The 22,774-nt window shown below is 42.4% G+C and overlaps 2 protein-coding genes across 2 annotated transcripts in view; one reads left to right on the top strand and one right to left on the bottom strand.

Annotated features, from left to right (window-relative positions):
- The window catches only part of cep104 (centrosomal protein 104), a 42,897-nt gene extending 26,151 nt beyond the window's left edge, over positions 1-16,746 (bottom strand). The window contains exons 1-12 of the mRNA XM_033629421.2: positions 16,652-16,746; positions 14,962-15,088; positions 14,635-14,808; positions 13,812-13,950; positions 12,884-12,946; positions 10,217-10,293; positions 9,580-9,748; positions 6,372-6,527; positions 5,971-6,198; positions 4,985-5,200; positions 3,501-3,668; positions 2,523-2,696 (exon numbers count right to left, since the gene is read on the bottom strand). Coding sequence (XP_033485312.2) covers positions 2,523-2,696; positions 3,501-3,668; positions 4,985-5,200; positions 5,971-6,198; positions 6,372-6,527; positions 9,580-9,748; positions 10,217-10,293; positions 12,884-12,946; positions 13,812-13,950; positions 14,635-14,808; positions 14,962-15,074 — 1,677 coding nt within the window. The 5' untranslated portion in view covers positions 15,075-15,088; positions 16,652-16,746. The remainder of the gene's footprint in view (positions 1-2,522; positions 2,697-3,500; positions 3,669-4,984; positions 5,201-5,970; positions 6,199-6,371; positions 6,528-9,579; positions 9,749-10,216; positions 10,294-12,883; positions 12,947-13,811; positions 13,951-14,634; positions 14,809-14,961; positions 15,089-16,651) is intronic.
- Positions 16,747-17,206: 460 nt separating this feature from the next.
- Positions 17,207-22,245, top strand: lrrc47 (leucine rich repeat containing 47). The gene is made up of 7 exons (XM_033628657.2): positions 17,207-17,816; positions 18,218-18,667; positions 18,756-18,872; positions 19,036-19,151; positions 19,874-19,976; positions 20,151-20,240; positions 21,512-22,245. The coding sequence occupies exons 1-7, from the start codon at positions 17,247-17,249 to the stop codon at positions 21,731-21,733; spliced, it is 1,668 nt and encodes a 555-aa protein (XP_033484548.1). The 5' UTR covers positions 17,207-17,246; the 3' UTR covers positions 21,734-22,245.
- Positions 22,246-22,774: the final 529 nt, after the last annotated feature.

The following is a 22,774-nucleotide window of genomic DNA, read 5'->3' as shown; positions in this document are numbered from 1 at the left end:
GGGAGGGTGACTTCCCGCAAGGTCGTCTCCACAGATGCCTCCCTAAGAGGGTGGGGGGCTCTGTGCGACGGTGCAGCAGTGAGAGGGGTCTGGACACAGGAGCAAAGCAGGCTCCTCATCAATTATCTGGAGCTGCTGGCCATCTTTTTGGCGGTGAAGCACTTTCGTTCAGCCCTGACAAGCCAACACGTTCTGATCAGGACGGACAACACAACAGTGGTCTCCTACATAAACAGGCAGGGGGGGACTCGGTCCCTTCTCCTGCTGAAGTTGGCTCACTCTCTGTTAACATGGTGCAGTATTCACTTGTTGTCCCTCAGGGCCACACACATACCGGGCCACCTGAACTTGGGACTGGACCTCCTCTCCAGAGGGGGTCCGCTGGCGAACGAGTGGAGATTGCATCCATGAGTGGTGGGTCAGATTTGGGAGTATTATGTGAGAGCAGAGGTGGACCTGTTTGCCTCCAAAGAGAATGCTCACTGCCCTGTTTTTCTCTCTGAGAGATCGAGACGCGCCTCTGGGAGTGGATGCGCTAGCTCACCCATGGCCCAACACCCTCCTGTATGCATTCCCCCCGCGGAAATGATACTGCCGGTGTTGGAGAGAGTACGGCGCCAGAGCCTAACTCTGATTTTGGTGGCTCCACAGTGGCCAACGAAGTCGTGGTACGTGGAGGTTATCAGTCTGCTGGCGGAGAGACCCTGGCAGCTCCCCTTGTGCAGGGACCTCCTTTCCCAGGGGGGAGGAGAGGTGTTACACCCGCGCCCAGAGCTGTGGCGGCTGCATGTATACCTGTTGAGAGGTCCAACCTGATGGCTCTGGGTCTGCCCCCCGGTGTGGTGGAGACGATCCAGAGTGCCCGGGCACCATCAACCAGAGGTTTGTATGCCTGTAAGTGGCGTGCATTTGAGGTATGGTGCCAAGAACGTAACATGGTCGCCTTCCAGTGCTCTATGGTGGATGTATTGACGTTTCTACAGGAACTGTCAGATAAAGGGCTGTCCTTCTCCACTATTAGAGTTTATATGGCCGCTATTTCAGCTTGTCATATTGGTTTTGATGCAGGGGCTCATCGCCTTGCCATGCGTTTTCTGAAGGGTTTGCGCTGGCTTAAGCCTGTGGTTAAGCCTGGTGTTCCTTCATGGGATCTGATTTTGGTTTTGGAAGCTCTCTGTGAGCCTCCATTTGAGCCTATTGAGTCGATAGATATGAAGATCCTTTCATATAAGACTGCTCTTCGCCTCAGCTAAGCAGGTGGGTGACCTCCATGCTCTGTCTGTGCACCCTTCGTGCACCCAGTTCACCCCAGATGGTTCCAAGGTAACATTACGACCTAACGCTGCGTATTTACCTAAGGTTATCCCTGCAGACTATTGCTCCATGGCTTTTGACTTGATGGCTTTCTGTCTTCCTCTGTTTGTCACTGAGGAGCAGAGGAAGTTGCATTGTTTGTGCCCTGTGCCTGCGTTGCGCTCGTACATGGAACGTACCAGGGGTGTGCGCTTGTGTGTCCAGCTATGTTTCGCCAATCCGGTTAGGGGTAAGGCTCTGTCTAGACAGCGTCTCTCCCATTGGATTGTGGAGGCGATTTCTCTTGCATACAGCAGCAGAGGCCATCAGCTGCCCCAGGGTGTGAGAGCTCACTCCACTAGGGGTATGGCTACGTCTTGGGCCCTATTCAGGGGGGTGCCTGTAAGTGATATTTGTGCTGTGGCCAGTTGGGCATCGCCACACACTTTTGCTCGGTTCTATCGTCTGGATGTGACAGCCCCTTCGGTGGCTCATTCTGTCCTCTCAGCCGGCTGTGCGCCCTAGTGCGCTGGGGGAGGTTTTATAGTTCTGATAGCTGCTTGCAGGGCGCGATTATAGGTCCCATATACAACTGTGTGTTGTACCGAGTGAATCGACTGAAAGGGAACGTAATGTTATGACTATAACTACTGTTCCCTGAAGGAGAGGAACGAGGTACAACACCACGTTTGCCCCGCGGCGCAGCCGGGCTCGGTGAAATGCAGCTGTCGAACTGGGGATGGAGCTGACGACCGGCCTCTTATGCACTGTGTAAATACTTTACCGTATGTACTCATGTGTTTGTGGTAATTATTTGGTTTTAATCAGTGTACAGTTGTATTTGATTCTGAATGTTTTTTGGGTTTGTTGTCATGCTGGTAACTGTTCCACCCTTGAATGTCATGTGTTGGCCCGCCTCATGGGAAAGGGAGGTTACTTAAGTTCTTTTGTATTTGTTTCAAGATTACAGGAGTCCCACCCTGTTAGTGTGTGTTGAAACTGAACTTCAAGAAATTGAGTGCTGAGTTTCCAAGAATTTCAGGCAAAGCTTTTCACAGAGCTTTTACACAAGGGAAGATGGTTGTGGCAGATTGCAAAGTGATCTCATGAGTCAAAGCAAAGCTGCTGTGGAGGCAGAGGGCAGTGTGACAAGAAGCAGTGAGAGTTAATGGGATTCTACTGGTGCAGCAGGTGCCAAATAAAAATGTCAGTCCAGTGTGTGACAATACCTGTATGAAGGCAGTGGCCGTGCCCCGGAGGCGGCTGGCTGAGTCTCCGGTCCTGGCCAGTAGGTTAGGCCAAGTCTGATCTATGCAGTGGGTCACCTCGGTCCGGCCCAGCCCCAGACCTGGGATCAGCTGATTCAGCAGTAGCCGCAGCAACTTCAAGGAGGCGTGGAAAACCTAAAGAGAGAGCCAGTGGATGTTTAGCTCCAAACTTAGTGGACTTTCCAAGAAAAATTAGCAGCAGGGCGATATCAATTAGCAGAGAGGCTCGACTTGGCAATGTTTGGTTTTGGTTGATTAGTGTATGCAGATGAAAAGTGACAATCAGTTGAAAGATGCCGACTAACCTCTTCTTCATAGGTCAACTGGATTACAAGCACATTGTCAATATTTGTGGAATTGTAATGTTTACAGGGTAGATTTAGACTGGAAAGACATATAACAAACACCCTGGGCTACATTCAGACTCTTACAGCACTGAGCTGCCAGAGAAAGGTGTATTTAACATAAACTGAACTGAGGAACATTTGCAGAGTGGCAACTTAACCAGCTGACTTCTTACTGGAGCATTCTGTGTATCATTGCCTCTAGGAAAATAAATCACTACAAGTATTGCAGCACTACTCTTTTCATTACCATACAAGCTATAGACGACTTACAGAAAGGGGTTACAAGGCCATCCTTGTCAAAACTGTTTATTTAAGGAAGCTGGCTCTGGGAGAGAGAACTGGGGTTGCACATGGGACAAGGGGAACATTGTTAAGAGTGTGCATGTACAAGTGTGTGCTTATGATTTCACTACATGGACGTTAGTAACAGGAATCCAGAGAACATGATTTATAAAAGGCTTAGACAGTGACAAAGTAAATATATCCATAACACCTTAACAGGGCTGCTTTACTGGCAGCAGTTTCTGTTAAATTAATAAGGGCATTCACAGCATCCACACTGGGACAATTTCCTGTTGAGGACATGACTCACAGATGACACTTTGTCCAGGAGGGCCCTCTTGACCAGGAAGACTGCAGCTCTTATCATGTTTCTCAGCTCCTCCTTCGGGGTGGTGGGGGACAGCCCCATAAGCTTCTTGTGCACAGCCAGGAGAGCATCCTCTCTGTAGGACCAGGTTTTGGAATACGCCCCAGCCACCTGGAGGAGAGCAGAAAAGATTAGCAAAGGGGCAGGAAATATATTTACATTAGTAAACATTCTTATTTATATATTCCAGCAGATGCAGATAGAGATTCACACATACTGTATGCTGTGTTCTATATAAAGATCATACATTACAAACACATACATTTCCCAATAAATGTATACGATGTCTTAAAGCTACGCTAATCAATATTTTCTATATGATCAACAAATCAAATGACTATATGGTATGTAATATATGTTGGCACCCGACCAGTTCCCATCAGCTTGAAGGAGTATTTAGCTAATTATTAGCTGATTGCTTTGGTTTGCCAGCCCACAAATTCCACTCTCAGCAACCCAGTTTCCCGCAGCTGGAGGGAAATCTTTTCAGCAAGACACCTCTGATAAAACCAACTGTACAGTATCTGTCCAGCACCACAGGGGAGAACAGACGAAGTTAGAAACTAGCTGAAATCAAAGCTGAGCATCTTGCAGCTATAGAGCTGAATCATTTCCTCACGAGCTTATGGAAACCAGAAAAGAACTAAAAGGAGAGTGAATATTAGATTCTTTGGTACAGGTTATAGTGTATTGCAAACTTTCTTCTCTCTGGTAGATAAACTACGTGATATTGACACTTTTTTTTAAAGTTACCACCAACATTGGTATTTCTGAACTGCTGAATCATGTTACTTATCATTTAAACTAATACAAATATATCTGGGACTAGCTAAAACAGGGCAATACTATCCGACTATAGTGCAAAGTACAAAAAATCCTGAAGTGATACCCAAAGGTAATTTTCAGAGGACATATGTAAGAATAAAAACCTGAGAGAAAGTGAAACCCCTAGTTAGATTATGCCAGATTTTACCTCTGTTGGTGCACACTCCTATGAACTTGATCATTTGGTGTAAGGTGGTAATAATAGTAATAATAATAGTTCGAGCTGTCACATGTTTAATATTTCTGTACGTTTTAGTCGTGGCCCATGCATATACTGGAGTTAAATGGCATGGACACTGTCAACAACCAATAGCTGCACTCTCACTAGCACCAAAAGCAGCAAACCGGGTAGACAGTAAACATGAAGGGGACCCCAGCAAGGCGTAAGAACATGAACAAGCTTTGGTTTTATCATAATGTGGAAAACAAGGACAGACTGGTGGAGTTGAGGAGTGAACAAGGGTTGGTCTTTAACTTAGTTAGTTAGTTTCTGTTAAACATGATATGAGAGGACGTCAGACTACAGTATTTTAACAGTATTTTCAAAGTCATTTTAAAGTCTTCTAATGTATGGTCTAAGTTTTTCCACCTTTTTTTCTTACCAGACTTTCTCCATACACCTCTATTGGAAGGCCAGCCTCTCTCTGGGCCTTCTCTGTCAGAAGCTCTGGCTCTCCGCTTATCTCAGGGCTGCGTGGGGTCCTTTGGGCGTCAGATTGGGGGGAGTGCTGCTCTGCAGGGCTTGGGGTGGCCTCCAAAGGCCGCTCTTTCCTCTGAAGGGCTGGTAGAGGCCTCTCATCATAAGGCACACTGGTAACCTGTCCGCACAAGATAACAACATTGCTATTCAAAGCTAGGAGTACAATATTTAAGAACAGTGGCTAGTTGAATTTACAGTAACTGTATATATATTTCTCAGCAGACAAAATAACACTCCTCAGTTCAAAGCTTTAAAGAAAACTGATCTACACTTTCATGTCTGACAAGGATGTCCATCCTTTTGAAATATTGATCATCTCTACCCATGTTCTTTTCACTAACTCTCACTAGCATTTGATCACTGAATAGGTCCATCATTCAACATTATGCTGACAATGAATGTTTAACCCCATCTATACAAACCCAGTCTCCATCCAGTCCGCGCTGTCTCCTGTGCAACAGGGCCAACTGGCACCCTGCTGCCTCGCACAAGGCTCAAAGCCCTGACCTGAGGCCAGGTTGGCAGCCGCTGGAGTCAGTCAGCTGTTGCACGCTTTTAATTAAATAGTGAAACCCAAACCTGCAGTAGGGGCTGTCTCAGTGGGTGGTGAGTAAAGCATAAAAGCCCCAACTGGTCATAATCTCCCTATGTGCTCCATGTTCCAATACTATAGAGGCTTAAGGCAGGAGACGTGTTCCCAAGGTGCTAGATTATTTTTACAGCAATAAAGAAATTCATGCAAGCAGAACAAGCTCCAGCTGTCTTCAGCTACATCATTAGTATATTAGAGTATCGGACAAGTTGTTTCTGTTTTTAAGTGTGTGCCGCTGTTGGACATAAAGATGTGATGTGTTGCATCATCAGCGCATTTGATGAAGTGTCACTTACATCTATCTTTGGTACTGCAGCAGGGGTGCACGGTGTGTCAGGTAAGCTGCTTAGTTTGGGCACCACAGTTTCTGCATCTGGCTGTTGGTTCTGAGGAGCGTTAGTTTTTTTCCCCTTCCTGGATGTGTCTGTGGACACAAGGGGCTTGGTGGGGGCTGAACGGTGACCTGGAGAAGGCAGAACGGAGGGAGGATCCTGGGCTGGGGATGAATCTGCAGCCCGTGTGATCTGGTGACATGGTGGGAGGACAGAGCAGAAATCATTTTAGGTAGAATAAATAATGTTTTTTCCCCATATCCCATAATTTCTCATTTTGTTTAACACCAACACATCTTCAAACAGTCTGCCTGCTGTTACTACACAGGTGAAGCACTGCCATCAGTGGTTGGTGACTGGCTGACCGTTGCCATGTCCAGCAGGTTGTGGACCTCCAGCTGCTGGTAGACGCTCTTCCTGTACTCCTCCATCAGCTCCTTCTTCTTCTTGGCCAGGTCATAATCTTCCTTTTCGATCGCACATCGCTTCTCCACGTCATATCGAGCCAAACGCTCCCCCACCTGAAAGAGCCCGGGACAAGCAGAGGTAAAGTAAGCCCTACAGTAAACATGGAAGCTGTTGAATAAGTCCGCTCATGGTCTCATGACGTCTTGGATTTATATCAGTGTGTGCCTCAACTGACTAAACGTTGATTTAATATTTACTACCTTTACCTAGCACTACTGACAGTTTCAAGGATTATTTTTCATCTTGTGTACTTATTTTGTAGGTGAAGGTAGAGGTCCTGATGAAATAGCTACTGCACTTAGAAACATAAATCATCATTTTTCAAATTTGAAAAGGTTTTGGTTCTGGTCTTAAACATGTACTCCATCTTCTCTGGTGTTCTTGGCGTGGTATTTTCCTAAAGGAGTACTCCAGTTTATTACAACTTTGATCTTATTTTCATACTTAATGATAATATTCTGACCAGGTTAATTGCTGAGCTCTGAGAAAGTCGTGACATGACTAAAAACAAGTTCAACGGGGCAAGAAACATGAGCAGTCATGTGACTAGACAGGTTGTGAAGAAAACCCCAAATTAGTCAAACTTATCAGGAAGAGAAAACAAAGCTGAACAGTAAAGCTATTACCCAAATTGGTAGCTGTAAACATCCATCTCTGTTTACTGGTCAACATTCTGGTACAACTTCAACCTACTGTTGTAAACAGCTTGTTTACAACCTGTCAGACTGTAAAAATGCTTGTATGCTTGGAACAACTAAACATGGATACATGAACAAAACAATGGAGAAGAGCAGTTACAAAACAGCAGTTAAAGCAGTTCTTTTAAGCATCTTTCATAACTTTTTTATGGAGAAATAGTTTTTTGCCAGGTGGGAAAAATCATTCCATAATTTGCCTCTCCCAAATCTTATTGAAAAAGGAAGAAGATCATAACATTGACTAGTTGGGTAAGACGGCAACTGCGAATTGGCTTTAAAGTAAATCTTGAATGCTCAGGAATATTCTCTTCACTTGAATGTATCTCATAATAGAGAACACACATTTGAGAAATACTTATGTCATAAACAGTAAGAATCTAGAGTGTCTAAAATAGAGGGGCAGATGACATGTAAGACTCTAGCAAAACATTTCTGGAGAACTAAAATTTTGTGGGGAGTTGTACTGATGTCACTGAGTTCCCAGAGCAATTTCAGCAATTACTTTGAGCACAGTGTTATCATAACCAACAGCATAAAATGGCCAAAGCTACTCAAACAGGATCCAAATTCTAATTACCCATAATTATTCTTTAAACCCAACTGGAACTGGTTTGGGAATGGGCTTAGACTAGACATGGGCAGTTCTGCCCTGCACAATAACACAGCCCTGGTGCGGCATAACACTAAATGTGCCACATAGTGAATCATTAAGATTTATAGGCTGAAAATTTGACAACAGCTTCCAGTAAGTCAGGAAATTCCATAAAGCTGTATTAAGTTGCCAAACAGGATGCCAAGCCACGTGGTCATCGACACTCAGTGAGTCTTGCTCTTTTTTGGACAAGTGGTGCAATTAACATGGCAATTGTTCCTCCAATTTATGCCTAAGATCTCCAGCAAGTAGTTCTTTCTACTTGATGAGCATCTCTGCTTCCTCCAATCTAAGTAGAGTTGCTCAAACAAAGCTAAAGAAATAAACCAGGCCAATCCTCTGCCTTTTGTGCTGTCTTCTTTCTGTCTAGTGTTTTCAGATATCATGTATTGCTAAAACAACCATCCTCTGACATCCTGAGGGTGAGATGACAAGGGATTTTCAGCATGACTACCTTGGCAACTGCTTTGTCTGCAATGTTAATACGCCATGCTAACAAGGTGCAAGTGTAGGTGTGTTTGTGTGTTATCTGGTTACTGAAAGGCTTGTGGCTGGGAGTGGGAGACACACTACCCAAGGACCATCACTGCAGCTGTTGAGCTTATTAAGAATTCATGGTCAGCATGGTAACGCTGTATACAAAGGAGGTCAGTGACAGGAATCTGAACAATGTTTAACAACTACTGTTACGAACAGTGGTGAAATAACACTGGATATCTATAAAAGGAATACAAGCCTCACTGAGTTGAGATTTGCAAAGGAGAAATTATTATCAGTAGTAGTGGCAGTGGGTGGATGGTGATAGCCAGCCCTGAATTATGTCCCTACCAATTGTTTGCAAAGTAAGAAGAGCCATCAAAAGCCAGTAGAGATAACATGGCTCAAAAGAAGCCCATAACAGTGGTGGAGGAGGGTTTGTTATGCATCATATTTAATGAGAACATTACATGTTTTGCATGTAAAATCTTTATCTGCAGAGTAACTAGTAACTGTAACTGTGAGATAAATATAGTGAGGGTACACTATTTTCCACTGAAATGTGGTGGAGCAAAAATCTAGTAGGGTAAATGGACTTCTTCACATTCAACCACTGGTTCAGGGAGTATAGATCCTGGTATTTTCCTGTAAATTCTTACCGGAATCTGCTGCCTTTTGCTGAAAAAATCTTCCAGTAACCAGGGAAATTTAGTATATGTGTGCCTGTGTGTTCACATACTAATTATTTGCACTGAAACTAAGGCACATTGCCTGAACCCCATTAACACAATGCAACTGTCATGGCTACATATTTAAGACCAACCTTAAAATGCCATTATGGTAACATAGATCAGCTGTTCTGCAGCAGATTGTCCCTTTACTTTCATGCTAAAATGGCAGTTTACAATCCAGCTGTGGGGAAAGTATTCTTTAGAATAGATGTGAATGAAGCACAGTGCAAAATATGTCATACAAGAGGCTTATAGGAGTAGTACAACATTTTGTGAGTTATGCTTGATCGCTTTCTTGCTGAGAGTTATGTGATAAAAGTGACACCATTCTCATGTTTGCTCAGTAAAGAGCACGACCTGGAAGACAATTAGTTAAGCTTAATGATAATAGGGTCTTAAATATAAATCATTTAAGACTTTTTCAGCCTGTGAGTAACCCATTAAAAGAGAACACATCCTGGTATGTGGTGGTGCATACTGCTCAATCATGTGAGCAAATATTTGGTGTACTGTAGCCACACAGTCTGCCTCCCAGCAGCTAGAGTACCTTTTGCAGATCTGCGATGGCCTGCTTCAGATTCTTGGCCTGCTCGAATTTCTCTTGCCGCACCATGTCCTGCTTCTTTTGGTCCAGGAGTCGGATGATGTGGGCAACTTCGGGGTCCTGGTACATGTCGAAGGCGAGGTCGTCCAACGGGGAGATGGACTCACATTTGCTGGGAGAAAGACAGGACACAAAAACAGCATATGAAACATTTAATTTTACACAAAAACACTGTTCTGTCAGGTCTGAGGTTGTAACAGTTGTGAAACATGTTGGACACAGAAAACAGAGCAGACGATTTGGTGCCTAAATTCATTTGAGGTAATGCAAGTGAAGAACACAAGTGTCATTATCAGTTAAATGGGCCCAGTATTGTGCAAATCTTGATCAAAGGAGAAAAACACTGACTGACCCCCAAAGGAGTGAGACCCTGAGGTGAAACGTCCCTTGGGGGTTGATATATCAAAAAAAAGAGATATTTCGAAATGTGTTTTCCTCTTTGCACGAACCACCACCTGCATTGTCTTCAAATGCGAGTGACCTTGAATGCCTTATTGGTTTTCTTCCAGACTAAATGGCTTTGTTGAGCAGTGTTATTGTCACAAAACAAAGAAACCAGGGTTCAATGGCCTAGCCTCACCCCATGAAGGTCGTGTCCAAGGCGGCCTCCAGCTGGGTACTGTTGAGGTAATGTTCGATCAGCTGCTCTCTGCTTGGCTGGGGGTAAACAGATGGACAAATTACACACACGTGCATATATACACTTGTATCACTGTGCTTGGGAAGACCTGATAATTGTTTTCTAATCCCATTAGCTTTGAGGTGACCTTGAACTTAAACCCTGACCTTAACCTAAAACTAATCAAGACATTGCCCTTTCAAAAGTGACGACCAGCCAGAATGACCATAACCAAAAACTCATTGGACCTTAAAATGGCAGCAATACAAGCACACTCATTCACTCACACACACACACACACACACACACACACACACATCCAAACCCAATCATTAATCAGCTCCAGGCTACTGCCATATATGGAGAATTGTAATCCACTGCGCACACTGCTGTCACCTGAAGTGTTAGGTGGCCAGTCATTATCAGAACAGGAAACACTGCCTACTAATGGCATCATTCTTGCAGTACTTCATGAACACAAAACCAGCATTTAATATGTTGAGGATTAAACTTGCTGTTGGCCAATAATAAGTGGGAACAAGAACAATATAGTACACTTCACTGATCATACAGTATGTAGTTATTCTGCCTGATATGAAAAGATACAACATATTTCAAGAGGACAAAAGGCAGTGGAACATTTCCAAGAGGAAATAAAAAGCAGTGATGGAAAGTCCCTTGATTAAACTAGCCTACTTCATTGGTTAACTGTTAATGTCACATAATCTAGCATTTACACAGACTAGATTTGATGTTTTTGGACTGGCTCTAAGCACATTTAATGTCATGCCAAGGATCTAATTCTTAAAGGGCCAATGCACCCAAATTACAAAAAACCCCACTCCAATAAAATAGAGGTGAATGGACTACAGTATAAACTATGCACAGCATTGGAAAGTCATGTTTAAAAATTCAACAGCAACTTGGTACAGCTCATCTGAAAACAATATGGCAGCCAGCTCATAACTAATGATCTCATATTACAATGAAACTGTAAGCTTAAATATGTTTCTGGAAAAAATTGAGGCCAGATATAGGCAATAAAATCAGTTCCAGTATCTCATATTGGATCACCACTGCCTAGTTTTACCATTTGATTGGTGTTTGGTCCTGTTTTACTTACTGTGTCTGTGATGGCAGCAGGAGTACAAAAATCACACCAAAAAATAAATGAACCAAGTTTGCGTAAGCCCAAAATGTAAAAGTAATGTCAAAATGAAGAATCTGATTGCACTTTATCAGCCTCGTTTAAAGCCTGAAGACTGGCATAACTGGAGAGCAACAGCATGGAAAGATTAAAAGGAAAACTTTTACCTCCACAGAGCAGATTTATAGCATGATGGAGAGTTAATGGAGGCCATGACGGTAGCTTTAACATGTGACAGCAAAAAAAACCCTTCTGTTTACCATCAATCATCACACCTTCTCAATGCTGTGAGCACTAGGAACAAAATTCCATCCATCTACATTGCACCAGAATGAAGGCAGAGATCTCAAAGACAGATCTGTGTGGACAGATACCCCCTAGAGGTAAGTGAGAAGATATTTTTTTTCTTCATAATTTGGATGAACCGTCACTTTTAAAGCAGTACATTTTTCCTGTATCCACACACAAACACACACATAGTGTCCCTCCACAGGACAAACACAACTTCCACTCACAGAACAGATATAAGAGAACAAGATCTAGCCGACCCTCCAGGCAAGATCACTGCCGCGGTGGAGGTCCTCAGAGTCGGATTAGTGGAGCAACAATGCACAGCCTGTTCACTGGAATCTGTGTGAGAGTGTGTCCATGTCTTTCCATGTCTCTGTGTCAGTGTGTGTGTGTGTCTTAAGGTGCTCTCTCTCCTCCAGGACCTGTCTGTCTGCAGGACTATCTGATTACACTGGCTAACTAAAGGCCTCCTGTGTGATTATATACTGTCCTCCCTTTGTGTCTCATTACTACATTCCTGACACATATACACGCACCTACACACACACACCATTCAGGGAAACACGTGTGAATATAGACATGCTAATGTGGTGTCTTTGGATCAGTAAATACCAACAAATACCACATAAAATACCCACGCAATAAATCTATTTTATGTTATGTCTATCATATCTATACAGGTCAGTCTAGTACACCAATAAGTACTGCTTCAAAACTTACAGGTAAGCTGAATCAACTCTCCTGCATGGTCTCAACAAATTTTAAGCTTCACATTATTCAGGGCAGTTGTACTAGATTTGCATCATATTGTGTTGGTATTATTTCTCTATCCCCATTAGTATTTCTACTTTGTATTCTAACAAAAAAAGAAAAATATTCAACTTTGCACAGAGAAAAGAGCATGATAACAGGAAAAAACAGAACAAATTAATTATTAAATTATTTAAATACAATATGTGACAAATACTTATTTCCCCTATTTTGTTTGTTAAAACTGTATCCTATTTAAACATGCCAAAAGTTCAAACTGTCAGTGCGTGACATGTCAGTGGATGAGGAAATGTCAATCAATCCTATTCTAAGTGACTGATGACGGAGCAATGTCACTCAAAACCACAGCACAATAGCCCCACCTAATGATGTGGTGATGCAAGTTCAGTGATGGGTGACTGACAAGAGTGCCAACTTACAATTGTGTTAAAAGCATTGCCATCCAAAGAATCTCCCAGAACATTAATGGCGACCAAAGCAACCTGAAATCATAAACAAATGTTGGTGAAGTGGTTGAACAGAACTACAAGAGAAAATCAAAAATCAGTGCATGTGATAAATGGGTGTGTTGGGAGGCTAACAGTAGGACTGTTTTACTAGAGTTTAAAGGATAAGGCTGGTGAAAAACTAAAAAGGAACAATTAATTTATCCTACTAACAAGTACTTGCCATATTTTCAAGTCTACTCTAACTTATATCTCTGTGCCATAGAATTCAATTGCTGTCCAAAAATCAGTGAGCCACACTGGGCGAGGTGTTTCTTCTTTATGATGAACATACACAATACAGTTTGTTTTAAATCAATCCCAGATACATAGTCCTGCTGCTTTAAATACTGATTAAAGCACCAAATGTGTACTATTCCACTGTTGAAAGAAGTACCAACGGTGTGTCAAAAACAACAGTGTCCTGCTGTTTTGGGAAATCTTTATTCTCATAGAAATTTGCCTATAAATTTAAGACATGTTTTCAAAGACTCAGACTTTCAGTGGGAACTAATGGAGCTTGGGAAGTACTGAGAGAGATTCACTGACACATTGTTGGTTTAAGTTTTTTCATGGGATTCGCTGCTTATTCGCTGTAAGAAAAACACCAGCCCTATCCTTTGAGTAAAAAAAAAGAAAAAAAGAAGAAAGAAAATCATGACCTTGCTACCACTTCATTTCAAAAACTATCACTTTAATGGAACCTAATTAGTTGGAGGTAATAGGCAACATCAAACAATACTGCTGCATGACTCACAAGCAACGTAGAGCAACACATAAACCATGCCGTTCAGTTATGATGAGTCTTCTGCATCAGACAGAGGCAGTGAAACAGTAGTATAGGTACATGTTAACAGACTACCTGATTGTGGTGATTGTAATGGTTGACATGGTTCCTATGGAAGGTTATTCTCAGGTACGTCCCGACGGCGTCTACATGGACTGACTTCAGCTCCCGAGCTTTGAAGCCTGTCTTCTCATTGTCCGACAAAGACACATACCTGTGGTGACAGTGCAGTATTGCTTTTCAGTTCAACTCATCTGCTGAGATATACAAGAGTAAAATGCAATTCTACATTTGAATTCTGTGATGATACACTGCACAGATACTTTGTTTATCCCTGTGGAGTAATTCATACTTGATATTTAGTGGGGGAACAAGTCCAATTGTGTGCCAGTGGCTTGAGCCTGTGGTGTGGGCAATGATGTATGTGTTTTCCTTCAGAGACGTTAAAAGCTATGGCCTGAAGACCAGAAACCATCAACATCCACCTTTTCATATTTACCAGTAAGATATTACTGAACCCAGCTGATGGCTGCGTCATTGTAACCAATGGCTCTTGATTTGTATGGCAAAATATTTTTGGAGATCCAACATGACTATGCCATAGAGCTTTCCTGCCTCCTTCCAATTGTGGTTAGTTAACATCAAAACCAGATCACAAGAACAAAGCCAAGTGTCTAAAGAGCACCATCACCAGGTGCCCAAACAAGACAGTCCCCACCAGAAAAAGCCAGCAGACAGCACTAATCATTTAATCACTTGAGCACTAAAAAATGACATATGTTTGTGTATGCTTTATCATTCCAATATCCTTAACCATCTTGTATGTATCTAATGTGCAGCACTGGTAAAAAAAGTCAAAAAAAGTCAAAATTGGGCCTGGCCGAGTTTGCAGTCTCACCCGAGTCTGCGAAGCTGGCCAGGGATCCCTGAGGTGCTGGTTTCAGGGAGGGTGTCTCCAATGTGGAACTCCACCTTGGCTGGGATCAGGTACTGGTGGGCCAGCAGTTGCAGTTTCCTCACCCTGCTTCTCTCCACCAGCTGGAGGGTGATGTGCTGAGGGTAGGCGCACCGCCTGCGAAATATTTGGTTCACATAATGTTGAGTTTCTTTAAGAGTTTAGAACAAATTAACAAAAAGCTGCCTGGGTTTTGTTACTTTATCAGCTGAGGAAGACATGAAGTTGCGTAGATGAATGTGACATGTTTTAAGTGCCGTATTAATATACCTGCTGGATCTCCAGCCATTGACTGTGGGTGCATGGACCATGAGCTCCTTGGCACTGAAGTTGTCCTCATGACTTGAAGAGTTAATCACAATGAATCCTATCTTCCTGGGCATCCCTCTGATGGACACTGAGACAACACAAGTAAGAATTCTGAACGAGTGGTGGTGCAGTTGTTAGCATTGTAGCCTCACAGCAAGAGGGTTCCTTGTTTGAACCCCAGTGTTGGGGAGCCCTTCTATGCAGAGTTTGCATGTTCTCCCTGTATCAGCATGGGTTTTCTCCGGGTACTCCATCTTCCTCCCACCATCCAAAGACATGCAGGTTAGGGTTAACTGGTGACTGCCGTAGGTGTGAATGTGAGTGTGAATGATTGTCTGTCTCTATGTGTCAGCCCTGTGATAGTCTGGTGGCCTGTCCAGGGTGTACCCTGCCTCTCGCCCAATGTCAGCTGGGACAGGCTTAAGCCCTCCTGTAACCCCCAACAGGATAAGCGGTTATGGAATATTAAAGAATGAATGAATATTCTATAGGCCTGGAATTTGTGTTTACGGGCATCTGCATCTTCCATTGCACTGACATAACGCCTGGAGCTGCTCTAATGACATTAAGTGACAAATTAATTGTGGGCCTCTATATTGTAAGTTCGACATCTACATCAGGAATCTACATCTTCATTATTTCTGGGTATCAGACCTCTTTTTCTAGTACCAACTGAATATCAATAGCACCGAGTACTCGAACACTGAAACGTGGTCTGGTCAAATGTTCAGTCCAGTTTACTAACTGTAATTCTTCTGACTCTGATCAGACAGCCACAGGTTGGACATCATTTTATTTATGTGATGTTCTTGTGTTGAGCTTGTGTTCAACATTTGAGAACTTGCCTCCTTTTCTGAATTAGGAAAATGGTTATGTAGAAACAAATGTGTACACTAATCAAGGTATGGTAATGGAAAAAGTACAGTTTATGTATCAGTAACCACTCTCAGGTATTGTATCAGCACTAGTACTGACACATTTACCCAGCCATGTTTTAAGAACATTCTTAAGGACTCTTACATCTAAACCACTAACAACAAGAGGCAAATCAAATATTTAATGTGTCAGTGGGTACACAGCAATGACTTATTTTAAGACAGAATGGAACAGAAACAATATATTTATTAAAGTTCATGACTTTGACAATGAAACAAGATAGTAACAAACTTTGGAAGCAATGCTAAATTGTACTTTTTCCATCATGTATGTGTACTGAAAGCATCATGTCAGTACCGTTAGCTGTAAGCATGCCGAATGCAAGAGGCTTAAAGATTTGTTAAAGAGTTTATATATGTGTCACAAAATAAAGGAACTATTAAACAGCCAGGTTACTGCATTAAGTTGTGCGTATGGTTCTCGTTAAGTAAAATAAATATCCTGAACACGGCTTATACAATCCCTTCAGGTAGGACAGAGAAGCCCTTCTTACAGCCTTGGACATGTTGGGCGGGGGGCATTAACGGTAGCTAACTGTTAACTACTCAATCAGCCAGCATAGCTAGTCTCACAGTACCTGTACTCTAAAGGTATTTTAGCCAGCTAATATCCGATAAATGTCCTGACAACTGTCATTTATTATGTCCAACACTTTGTTGGTATATATTTTAGAGTACATATAAGTTTTCCTGCGTGTATTTCAAAGGTATCTTACCACGAACATCACCGTAATGTTGACAGCTCGTAGTCCCATTTCATCTCCATAACCACCACCGACAACAACCAGCGCGTGCATGCGCAATGGGTAGTGTGTCATCATTCGCTATGGATTGTTGTTACTGTAGTTTTATACGCGTGCAAGCATTTTTGATATAAATCGTTATTTGTTGCAGGCAGCTTTGCCGAGGCCCACCTGTGATTGTTTCATATTTCTGCCTACACCTTACAACTGTTGTATCGATAAGCATTCAAAATATATATTTAAAGCGGTTTTAAAACTTCTTCCTTGTCCTGGGCGAGGAAACTCGGGTGGAGCGTGCCCGTTACTACAGGAAGTTAAAGATTAAGTCTTCAAAATAAAGGCGTCGCGTCTAGCGGTTACTTCGTAAATTTGTAAGTAGTTCGCAAATCTAACACTTGTTATTTAAATATTCCACAAAAAAATAAAAAATTTTAATTGCACAGGTAGACACGTACATTTATCATTCACAAACCTATATATTACGAGCATAGTCATTTATTTTGAAATATTCAAACGGATGTCGTGTACTTTAGCGCTCCGACTGTCTTGACAACTGGTGCCTAACAGTATGGGTGACATGGAGAAATGGCCAGAAATAGAGAAAGCAGCTACAGAAAAGAGACGTGAGCTGGTTTTCCAGGGTCCAGGTGTCGACAAGAGAATTTCCTCTAACGGGGGACTCGCCTCTGCTCTGTACTCCCTCACCCTGCTGAATTATCTGGAAGTCAGCCAGTGCCCGAGCTTGACAGAGATCCACGAGGATATCCAACATCTGACAAACCTTCAGAGCCTCATCCTCTGCAGGAACAAACTCGCCTCCATCCCGAATGTCGTCGGTAACCTGAAGTCCCTGAAGGTCCTGGACCTTTCAGTGAACAACCTCAGTGTTTTACCAGAGGGAATCGCACAGCTAAGGGAGCTAAACACTCTCAATGTGAGCTGTAACAACCTGGAGGTCCTGCCAGAGGGACTGAGTCAGTGCACCAAGCTCTCCACCATCAACATCTCCAAAAATCACATCACCGGTTTCCCCGCTGACTTCTACTCCGAGAGGCTGGAACTTCTCAGCACACTGGTGGCCTCTGACAACTCCATTGAACAGCTGAGTGGGGATATTCACAAGCTAGCTGCTCTAAAGGTGGGTCGATCTTCTTTCTCAGATTGTCCTATCACTTCTAATAAACATATCATGTCATCTCTATATAGAGATTTTCTTTCGGAAAACTGCTCCTGGGTGGATCAAATGTACCCCGAATTGTAAAGAAGCTGTCACTATGTTTGGTGCATATATGAAATTATAGTTAACTACGTGTCACATTTCCTTAAATGCAGTGCAGCACAAAAATGTCACATTTTTAAACAGAGTTTCGCAGGTAATCTCCACAGAGAGACTGGCAAGTACGTGTCTGCACCAGCTTACTATAAATGCAGTATATTCTTCTTCTTCTTCTTCTCTTCTTGTTTTTTTATTTACATAATACTTGATTTACGTTTCCAGAGCACCAAACTCAATTTATGCATTTTGTTTTGTCTTCCCAGGTGCTTGATCTCTCCAACAACAAGCTGATTGAGATCCCCTCCGATCTGAGCGACTGCCCCAAGCTAAAAGACATCAACTTCAAAGGCAACAAGCTGAGCGACAAACGCCTGGAGAAGATGGTCAACGGCTGCCAAACTAAATCCATCCTCGACTACCTCAGAGGAAAGGGAAAAGGAAAGGGAGAGGACGTAGGGGAGGCAGACGGGGGTCGCAAGGCAGATAAAGGGAAAAGACAGCAGAGGAAGAAGAAGGAGAAGGTGGCAGAGGATGAAGTGGAGGAACTGAACAAGATGGTGGTGAGGGTTCTCCATGTTTCGGACACTCCTGAAACACTCAATGTCACAGTGAGTGCAGAGGTGAAAGACGTGCGACCATACTTGGTGTGCTGTGTGGTCAGAGGCATGAACCTAAAGCCTGGGAATGCTCTCAAACGTTTCCTGGTGGCTCAGGTAAGGTCAAATCCCTCACAATGTGGTATACTGATTAAATAAGTGTGCAGCATTGTCTCCAAAAATGATTCACCTTTTGATTTTCTAGACAAAGCTTCATGATGACTTGTGCGGTAAAAGGACCACCGCAACTATTGCAACTCATGATGTGCAGCTTCTCAAAGCTCCCCTGATATATGGTGTCAAACCACCTACCCAGCTGAAGGTATGTTCACACACATTGGTTGGCTTATTATTTTCAGATTTCAGTAATCAAATCAGACAGATTACATAATCAGAGCATTCAGAAAATTCTTGTGGTGTGGTCTGTTGTAGTTGTGACTCTCAGGAGCTGTCTGAATTTCACATGAGAACGCAATCTTTGTTAGGTTGTGGCGCTGGGTCGGAAGGAGATGACGGCCGTCGAGCTGATAAGACACCTTCAGCTGGAGGCTGACGAGCTGAGGAAGCAGAAGAAGAGGCAGAATGTCACTGGCCTCCACAAGTAAGTACAGCTTATGACTCCTCTGTAAAATATTTACAACATTAACTAGTTTACGTGTTATTCGCTGTAATCATTTGACATAAGCCACAGAATTTATTTAGAGAGGGATTCTGAGTTGTACTGTGTGTGTATAATAGCTTGCAGGTCAACTTGACATACTAAACTCAGCACTCTGTGGATCAGAAGATGATGTTCAGAGAGTCATATTCTTAATAACAACTTATATAACACAGCCATATGAGGATATGCTTCTAATGGTGTAAAATAAAAGCAAGAAGTGATCAACTGTTTGAAATGCCTTGGAGAGATCCACAAAGATGGCAGCTCAGTGTTTTCTCTCATCCAAGGCATTGACGATGTCATTCATAAACAAGGTGACTGAGATTGTTGCTTTGTGGAGGAAGGAATTCTTAGACCCTCTGTTTATCTTAGAGGCTATGAATTTAAAACATTTAGGTATGGTAACAGCACTTCACACTTCACATGAAAGTGGTGCACAAGACATTTGTGCGACTTGCTGGTTGTTCATTTGAACACATGGGGGCAGTATAAGTGTGTTGGACCAGAAGTGACTTTCTGTAAGTTTCACACACACCAAATGAAAGCTGCAACACAAAAAATCATCACTGTGCGTGACAGCTGACAGCCCCGACAGATATGAATCGAAAGAATGAAGAAAGAACACACTGTCCATCAATTATAGATGTTTATTTTTTTTACAGATACCTGCAGCTTCTACAGGGAAAAACAATGTACCCCTGCCTGGTGGATGCAGAGGGACATGTGATCTCATTCCCACCTATTACCAACAGTGAGAAAACCAAGGTGTGAATTTCTGTTTTCTTCCTGATTATCATAATCATGTCCTCCCAGAAGAGAGGATTTCATATGAAATGCTGTCACACAGTGGAAATGTCCTGTTGTAGCCCACCGCTTGTCTGTGTGTCTTCTCATGATACAATAGAAGTAATTACATGATCAGCTGATTGTACTTTACAGATCAAGAAGACAACCAAAGAGTTGTTCTTGGAGGTGACGAGTGCAGCCAGCCTGCAGACCTGTAAAGATGTTATGGACGCTCTGATTGTTGTAAGCTTTACTTTTTCTCTCTCTTTTCTCCGTCATTAATGAGTCAAGTTTACCACAGCTTGGATTTCATTTTCATAGTTTTGACCATTGTTTCTATTGGTTACAACATCTTTAAATGAGTCTGGTCCAAGACTGGACTTTCATCATAGCTTTTCATGTGAAAACTAAGTTAGATGCTCTGTCACTTTTAGATATTTTGGATTATTAATAGTTTTAAATTAACAATATGCAAAAGATTTGTGGCGCTAGAGGAAGAGCTTATGTAAAGCTCAGTGCTGGTTACATTTTAAAATTTCAGTATTTCCTATGGACAGGTGGCAGTTTTGGTCTGTTAGAGGCTCGAGAGCAAACTTATTTTTAAGTCACCAAAAATATTTGGATTTATCCTTGATCGTGGAGTTTCATAGGTACTTTCATGACATTGTGTTATCTGGTTAAAAGCTTTGAACAGATGGTCATATTTTATTCTATACGTACTGCTGAAACAAAATACAACAATGATTAGCATGTAGTTCATACTATAGAGAATCAGTACGTAGTATGGATTTTGGACACATCTTGTGTCAACCTGTTTTCAATACCAACTTGTCAAATATTGATGCACTGAGACACCCTGTATGAGACGCCGCATTATTATTAGATGCTCTGAGCAATGTTCAATGAGGAGTTTCAGTGAGGAGAAAGCTGTTCATGTCAAGCATGAAACCAATACTCAACGTAGTTATTTTAAGTATGTAACGCAGTATGTCTCGTGACAAACGCACTTCTTTTAACCCAAACCTTGATCTTTTTTCTTGAACTAAACAAGTACTTTTGTTGCCCAAACCTCACTAAGTAAACCTAAAAACTAAGTATACCTACATTGACCAGAAACTGACATGCCATCCCTGACATGCCCAAAACTGACACTTCTTGGGTACCTAGAGTGTCATGGGTTGATGCGTGGGGTCACTGACCAAGCATCAGCATTTGATGAGTTGGGTGTGAAAATGTGTTGCTTGTTTCTTTACTTCCACTCCCTCATTCCCCACTCTCTGTTTCTGGTATATTTAATATTCAGTGTTTATTTTAAACCTACACCTCTAAAACTTCAGGAGTTTTAATCTAATTTTTGCATGGAAAGCATCAAAGAAAACAGAGACGATCTAAGAAATTAAGTGGTCGATTTTTTTCCAGTGTCTTTGCTACACAGTCTGTTTTGAAACACTAATTAAAACACAACATTGAAATCACACACAGGCGTTTAAAGTGCATTTCCTGTTTCATTACAGAAAATGGCAGAGTTGAACAAGTTCACAGCAGAGCATCGGGAGGAGGCGGGGTCAGACGGGGAAGGGGACGGCCCACAAGAGCCTGCTGCCAGCGGCAAGACCTCCAGCGAACTGATCGTCCAGCAAGTCCGCACAGTGGACCAGGACGGGAACCTGAAGGTCGTCTACCCATCAAAGACCGACCTCTCCAACAACATCAGCAACTTGACTGTCGTTTGGTAGTTATGATGTGGATAACCTCTGATGTTTACACTCATCCACACGCTATATGAACTAATTATAACACATTAACATTGTGGGACATGAAGGCTAAGGTTTGACACAGTGCAACAACATTACATCCTTCTACTTCAGGGAGTGCAGGAAAGCTGATCCTCCTGGATTTCTTGTCAGTGAAGTGTTGCCTTTGACGAATGTTAACATTTCTGATTAATGTAGAGCTTTTTTGAACCACATGTAGTAATATGTTAATAAATCCTTTTGTAGCTTCCTGACAACACGATCAGCATGACAAACTGTGTCCAAATATCCTTATTTTTGTATTATTTACAAACTGAAGACAAGTTGTCTGCAGGTAAAATGAATTTTGTTCAACTTACATTTTAACTTGGACTGGTTACTTGTGGTATTGGAAGATTTGTGTGACTATCAACTTAAAACATTGGCATTTTCCCTTTAAGCAACAACAACTAATGTCTGACTTGGACTTAATAAAACTATTCTCCTGTTTTCATTCATTTTATTTCATATGCCACACACAGAGTTTGCAGTTTAGCTTGAGTGTCTGTAGGCTTGCATTTTTTTGTTGTTCAGCCAGTGTAACTAGAGCTGCTAATGCTAACTACCAATCAATGTGGGGACATAAATGTGTCACTTCCTGGGTGCAGGGACTTTAAAGTTCTGTGTGTGTGATTTTGGAGTGAGCAGATGATTTTTGCATGACAGAAGATGCAACATGCTCTCACACATACAGTAGTTACTCAGAACAATCGAGCTGGTTCAGATTCAGACAGGAGCAGAAGGTCAAGACCACAAGTACTCGACTTGCTTTGCCCAGGGCCAGTTTTGCAAAATGATAAGAAGTCAGGGGCCGGTCACAGCAGCCCCACTCTAGGCCCACAGGAAGTGCACCTGGATTTTAAGCCCATTTTTGTACTGGAATTACAACTTATGGGTCAATCAAATGGTGCCCTTGGGCCCCAAAAGACTTTTTCCCCATAGATTTACATTGTGAAAGAGACATCTGAAATTCAGTGGATATAT

Source organism: Epinephelus lanceolatus, chromosome 8 (assembly GCF_041903045.1).
Source record: "Epinephelus lanceolatus isolate andai-2023 chromosome 8, ASM4190304v1, whole genome shotgun sequence".
Taxonomy (NCBI): domain Eukaryota; kingdom Metazoa; phylum Chordata; class Actinopteri; order Perciformes; family Serranidae; genus Epinephelus; species Epinephelus lanceolatus.
The sequence above is the reverse complement of the archived record's forward strand: the minus strand, read 5'-3'. Positions and strand labels throughout refer to the sequence as shown.

What these genes read in the sequence shown, in the direction of transcription:
- lrrc47 (XM_033628657.2), top strand. Translation starts at nt 17,247, where the DNA reads ATGGGTGACATGGAGAAATGGCCAGAAATAGAGAAAGCAGCTACAGAA. An exon ending in AACGTTTCCTGGTGGCTCAG is followed by an intron (nt 18,668 to 18,755) that starts GTAAGGTCAAAT and finishes TTGATTTTCTAG; the next exon opens with ACAAAGCTTCATGATGACTT. An exon ending in CCAACAGTGAGAAAACCAAG is followed by an intron (nt 19,977 to 20,150) that starts GTGTGAATTTCT and finishes TGTACTTTACAG; the next exon opens with ATCAAGAAGACAACCAAAGA.